Source organism: Sphaeroforma arctica (assembly GCF_001186125.1).
Source record: "Sphaeroforma arctica JP610 unplaced genomic scaffold supercont1.244, whole genome shotgun sequence".
Lineage (NCBI taxonomy): Eukaryota > Ichthyosporea > Ichthyophonida > Sphaeroforma > Sphaeroforma arctica.
In genome coordinates, this window is record NW_014040314.1 from 28769 (window position 1) to 35659 (window position 6891).

Consider the following 6891-nt stretch of genomic DNA (forward strand, 5'->3'; position numbering starts at 1 on the left):
CTTTTGGTGATGCCGAGTTTTGACTAATTGTTAGAGGTTTACGGCACATCCCTGAAATGAGGAAGGACTCCAAGGGGGTCTACAAATGGGTCAAATAGCGTCATGGACGTTTTTTGTCGACAGACAAAAAATCGGTGATAAAGTCGACAGGGACTTAGAAAAGCTTACGCTTTCAGTAATAGAACACGGCTGGGACGCCGCGGGGACTGAAAGCGCTTAGTTATGGAGGTATTTCATTTTGTTCATAATCTGTATTTATATAGAAATATTGGTAAAGTATCTGGGCCATTGTTTGAAAAAAACAACAACAAAATACAAATAAATGTGGTCTTTCCTTCTGAAATGAGGAAGGACTCCATGGGGGTCTACAAATGGGTCAAATAACGTCACTGACGATTTTTGTGGACGGACAAAAAATAGGTGATAATGTCGACAGGGACTTGGAAAAGCTTCCGCTTTTAGTAATAAAGTTGACAGGGATTTAGAAAAGCTTACGCTTTCAACACCATATACTGTGTAAATACTGGTTTTTATATAGAGTGTGGTTTTTAAATAGAGTGTACTCTACCGTGTCTGATTTTAGAAATCTAAATATGTCATATGAGCCTATGGCCCTGTGCACTAAAACAGTTTTGGGCACAAGACTGTGGACAATTCCATTGGCTGACAATAATCAATTTATACCTCCGCACAAATCTTTAGGACTCACACAGGCCATAATAGCCTTAATAGGATACATACCATAATGGGCAATGGCATTTATTAACAGAGTAAAATGTCTTCCGCCGCACCGCTGCTAATCCTTCGAAGTTCCCACCGTTCCGAGTTCAAACTTCAAGGTTTGAACCATAGTCTTTTGGGGAATGTCTATTTTTTTTCTGTGAGACTGGGAGGTCTGTGTTGTCAGTTGTCACTGTTGTGACTTGTGAAGTTGTGAGACTGTGAAAGCCCCTGCCCCTGCCTGAGCCGCCCTGAGGTGGTTTGTTATGTGACCTGTTAGGCTGTTACTGTCTCAGGACTACAGGAGGCAGGAGTCAGGACTACTGAGACTCAGTGACAGTCTCAGACAACTCTTATTTATAGTCACTCCCTTGGCCCCTTTGTCTTTTAGAGTCAGACTGTCATTTTTTTAATAAAAATATAATGTTTTATAATACATATTTATATTTATATATTTACATATGTGTATATTTATAAAAATAAAAATAAAAATAGAAACTGTCTAGTTGTCTACGCGAGAGGAGCCTGGAGACTGCTGACGAGTGGAGAGTGGAGAGTGGTATTACTGATTAGTGATCTACAAGACTACAACACCGAACCACCGGATCATTTCGATCGGGAGAAACGACAAAAAGACAGAATTTTGGGAAATCGCGCATAATGGTTTTTTCTTTGGTTTTTGTCTTCGTCTAAAAAGGAAATAAAAACAAAAAGAGTAAATTTATTTATGCGTTTAAAAAAATAATTATATATACACTTTAAAGTTTATTTACACTATTTTACAAATACGTGGCTGTAAACCTCAATCGCCACTTCCCTTCCGTATATAACGTACGTCGTCCAAAGACTTTCAGTTCATACTTTTAAAATATCAACAATATCGTCTGTTCACAACGCACGAATTCTTTATCAATATGAGCGCACCCCAAGAGAAGAAGGCTTGTTTCCCCAATCCACAAAATCCAGAACTATCTATGCAGAGTGTCGTGGCGGACAATGCAGACTGGGGTTCTTCCGCTCACCGCTTTCCATTCTACGTAGATGGCAAGGCTACTTGGCCAGCAGAATTATTATCTGACACACCAGGCCGCACTACATCGTATCAGAGCTTCCAGACCTCCGTTGCTAGCAACAAGGACCGCCCTTATTTGGGTGAGCGCACCGTGGTGCACAATGAGGATGGCAGCACAACCGCTGGTGACTACAAATTTATATCTTTCAAGGAGGCTGATGAGACTGCTACTCACATCGGCTCTGCTCTGAAGTCACTGGGCGTTGCCAAGAATCAACCAGTTGGACTATACTCCAAGAATCGAGTAGAATGGTCAATGACAGATCATGCTCTTTCGTCATACACGCTACCATCTGTTGCCATTTATGATACCCTGGGCCCTACATCTGTCCACTATGTGATGGAACATAGTGAGATGGTTGCAGCATTCTTCGAGAAGATTCGTCTTGAATCTGTCCTTGAAGCGATCGGAAAGGGACTTCCAAACCTCAAGCACGTTATTTGCTTCGATGAAGTAACATCTGAAGACAAGGCTAGATTTTCGGACGCCGGCGTTACGCTATTTTATCTAAAGGAACTGGTGGATATGGGTGCTAAGAATGTAGCTGAACATGATCCCCCTACTCCAGAGGATGTAGCGGTACTTATGTACACCTCCGGTACCACAGGGAACCCTAAAGGAGTGCAAATTACCCACAGGAACTTGATGTCGGATGTTGTATCATTGCAACATCGCCTCCATATTGGTAACCAGGATATACACTTCTCGTTCCTGCCGTTGGCTCATATTTTCGAACGAGTGGTCCAGGCTGTGTGTATTAGTCAGGGGTGCTGCATAGGATATTACCAAGGAAAACTACCAGAGCTGATGTTGGATATCCAGGCTCTGAGGCCAACATTCTTCATTGCTGTGCCGCGTATCCTGTCACGTATATACGATAAGATTAGACAGGGGGTAAAGGCTGGCGGTCCCGAGAAGGAGGCAGCTTTCGAGGGTGCGTACAACATGCGTCTCGCAGCTCTCGCGCGCGGTGAGGACACCCCGGTACTCAATGAAAAGGTCTTCGATCGAATGAGCATGGCTCTGGGTGGCCGTGTCAAGTGGATTCTGACTGGTTCAGCACCTCTTGGAGTAGCTGTTCACGAGTTCCTGCGTGTCTGTGTGTGCCCTGTCATCATGGTAGGTTATGGTTTGACTGAGACGACGGCTGGTGCCACACTCACTCACTACAACGACATGAAGCTCGGCCATGTAGGGTCCCCGATGGCTTCGAATGAGGTCAAGCTGGTCAGCATCCCTGAAATGAACTATCTCACCACTGATGAACTACCCCGCGGTGAGGTATGTGTACGAGGAACTAACGTATTTGGATCTTACTTGAAGAACCCTGAAAAGACGAAAGAAGATATCGATGAGGAAGGGTGGTTCCACACTGGCGATGTAGGCCGATGGAATGCCGACGGTACTTTATCGATCATTGATCGCCAGAAGTCCATCTTCAAGCTTTCTCAGGGTGAGTACCTTGCTGCTGAGAATCTGGAGGCCATGTACGGAAAGTGCGATCACGTTGCGCAGGTGTTTGTAACCGGCGACTCATTTCACGCGTACCCTGTGGCCGTTGTGGTGCCTGACCATGAACTGATTCTTGCTTGGGCTAAGGCGAACAATGTCCCTGGTGATGTTGCAAGCATTGCCAAATCCGCCGAGTTGAAAGCTTTGCTGACCTCGGAACTCGAGGCGATGCACAAGGAAAGCAAGCTAAAGGGATTCGAGAAGCTCAAAGACTTCATTGTTGAGCCAGAGTTGTTCAGTATCGACAATGAGTTGCTCACACCCACTTTCAAACTGAAGCGTGTGAATGCCACCAAGAAGTACCAAGGCCAGATCGAACAGTTGTACGATGAGATCGAAAACGTCTCCAACCTAAGCAAGACAACTATTTAGTCCGAAGGTAATACTTTCCGGTATCTTCTCAGGGTGGGTTGAAGAATTGAGCCCAGCTACTCTGAGTGTTGCACATACCTATGGTATTGGGAAGTCCAATGCGTGAAACATGTATAAAATCAAGTTTATAAAATCAAGTTTTCGGTGTTGGAGCAATCTGAGCACATACATGTACATAAAACTAAAAAATACACACATAAGATATATATAAACAAGATTGCAAATGTAAAACATATATGTATATATATATATATATATATATATAATACACATTAACATATCCTTAGGTGTACGTGCGGTTGTGGCGGTAATTCATATTGGTCAACGTGTGCAGTGAATAAAACATTAGTATATAGTGTCAGACAGCGGCAGCAGCAACAAGGCCAGTGTTGTGAGAAAATAAAATCCCCTGATTCGTTATTGACATTATTAGCAAGATACAGACATACTCAGAACGTGAATAATAAATATTAGGGAACAGTGAATGAAAGCCAACCTTTTACAGCGCCGATGAATATAATAAGTTCGGACTTTCACTTATTCTCAAATATAGTTGTTGGTTTTATATACAAAGATGATCTGTTTTTACAACTGCTCTATAAGCGGTTTCGAAACGGTTAATTAAGTTCCTCCTTGGGTTTTACAGAACAATTATAACGATTACAACGATCACAACGAATATATATATATATATATAATATACGCATACACACACACACACATATATATATATATATACACACACACATATATATAATATACGCATATACACACACACACATATATATATATACACACACACATATATAATATACGCACACACACACACATATATATATATGCATACACACACACATATATATATTGGAATTCCTCAGAGAACACGCATAAAATGAATCGCAAAGAACTAGATCGCTCCTATATTTACTATTTCATCTTCGCTCTCTTACAAATGTTTTTGTACCATGCATTAATTCCCGACGTATCCGTCGCACACCCAACAAGACGTTGTCACACACGTCATCTGTATCATCGCATCATATATCTACATGCAATATGGTCAGCAATAAAGATGGACCTATCCTTCATATGGAAAGAGAGTCAGTGGTGATTCTCTCACTCCCCATTTATACTATGATCTGTTGATCGCATACTTTCAGCATGAAAGCTACAACATTCGCCATCCAGTATAGAACATCTTTATGTGCTCGTCCTCCTGCCTCCACCCGAGTTCCAGTACGGTACGGTGTCCGTAGTACAAGTCGGCATACCGTGATACTAGACTTTGTATGGGGTAGCTATTCGGTGAACGCCAGCGTGACTAACGTATGTATCTGTCTAGGAGCGGTCGTGCACAACTGCACATCCTCATGCCCTGCCCGAAGAACCCGGCACAGTCCACTCGGCTAAGGATGGGGTGCGAACTTGAACACAGTCCGCGACGCATCCTAGTCAGCCTTCATTAATATTACTATACACGTGCACGAGAGACGCTGCAGCATACACCACTCCATAGACCATCCACAGATCCTCCACAGCCAGTGGCATATATATGAGTCATGCAACCGTTAGATATACACACACATATGTAATGTGTCAACGTGAATCTCTGAGTAGACGTGACAATAGATCAACACGTACTTGTGTACGTGCATATATGCGCTTGTGTGCAAGTGCAATACACGGCATTAGACCCGTCCGTGGTTGCTATATGGTTTGCTTTTAAGCAGAACAACCTACTCCAGGAGACCATAAGCTACTCCAGCCAAAGCACACGCGGGAGTTACCGCGACGTACAGTCCGATCGTCCTTGGGCCCACTATCTTAGCGAAATCACGCAAGCTCTGTTGAGGTGTAAGTACATACAGCAATAGATCAGACATGCGAACAAACGCACAGGTCAACGAGTGGATGATGAGGCCTCTGTGTCAACGGGTGGAGTGTAAACATGGATGTACAGAATGAAGTGAGTGGGGAATACTGTTGCGGTCCGAAGTAACGGATTAGTGGGTGTGATGTCTACAACAACACAGAAAAATACTCCGCGAGCAGGTAATGCGGTTTAGAATAAAACAACTTAAGGGGTTGAAACTGCAGAAGATGTATATATATATATATATATATATCACCTTGCATCTTACACAAAACGTCGTCTACTAAACTATGCGTAGACAGGATTAGAATTACAAGCATGCACTGTGCAATACGAACGCATCCTTGCAATAAAAAACACATTTGTTCTATTTGTATACACACAAAACCACATACTGTAACAGGCGGTGCTTTGTCAGTTGGTGCTGGTAAGAGCTTCGTGAGGGCTACCCTCTGTGCCTGGTATGTGGCACCGAAAGTCGCAACAGAGCCTACCGCTGCCAGTATACTGAAACCTGCCACACAGTTAAAGAAAAACGACATGTTCTTAAATTTAGGTATGGTGTGCCTAGCGTAAAGTGGAATCTTACAAGAAGTTGACCCTTGCAAACAAGTAAGCGAATACTGAGCAAGTTTTAGAATTTCTAAAAAGCCATGTATGTACAGTACATATATGTACATATATATATATATATATATATATACATATATTTACATATATTTATATATATATATGCATATATAAATGTTTACGCACACACACGCACGTGTACACACACATGTTTACATATATATATATATATATAAATGTACACACGTAAACGCGCACACACACGCACAAACAAACATATACATACATACATTACATAAATAGTATATATATATATATATATATATATACATATATATATATTTACATATATTATATACATACATAAATGTCTACATATAAATGTTTACGCACACACACGCACGTGTAAAAACACATAGATATTATATATATACATACATGAATAGATAGATAGAAACATAAATACATAAAAACCTACCTACATAGATAGATAGATAGATACATAAACACATACATACATTGATACATACATACATACATAAATACATCCACACATTGATACATAGATACATACATACTTAAGTACGTACGTACGTATATATATAGATACATAGATACACACATGCATGCATGCATACATACATGTATATATACACATAAACATACATGAATACATACATAAATACATATGTACATAGATACATATACACACACATTGATGCATACATACATACATACATACATACATACATAAAACACACACACATATAT

At 41.1% G+C, this 6891-nt stretch overlaps 2 protein-coding genes across 2 annotated transcripts in view; one reads left to right on the top strand and one right to left on the bottom strand.

Annotated features, from left to right (window-relative positions):
- The first annotated feature begins 1586 nt into the window (after window positions 1–1586).
- Window positions 1587–4153, top strand: SARC_04386 (hypothetical protein). The gene has a single exon (XM_014301782.1). The coding sequence runs from the start codon at window positions 1635–1637 to the stop codon at window positions 3675–3677; it is 2043 nt and encodes a 680-aa protein (XP_014157257.1). The 5' UTR covers window positions 1587–1634; the 3' UTR covers window positions 3678–4153.
- Window positions 4154–4575: 422 nt separating this feature from the next.
- SARC_04387 (hypothetical protein) overlaps window positions 4576–6891 on the bottom strand; it is a 2643-nt gene continuing 327 nt past the window's right edge. The window contains exons 2-3 of the mRNA XM_014301783.1: window positions 5946–6064; window positions 4576–5521 (exon numbers count right to left, since the gene is read on the bottom strand). Of these exons, the coding sequence (XP_014157258.1) occupies window positions 5414–5521; window positions 5946–6064 (227 nt within the window). The 3' untranslated portion in view covers window positions 4576–5413. The remainder of the gene's footprint in view (window positions 5522–5945; window positions 6065–6891) is intronic.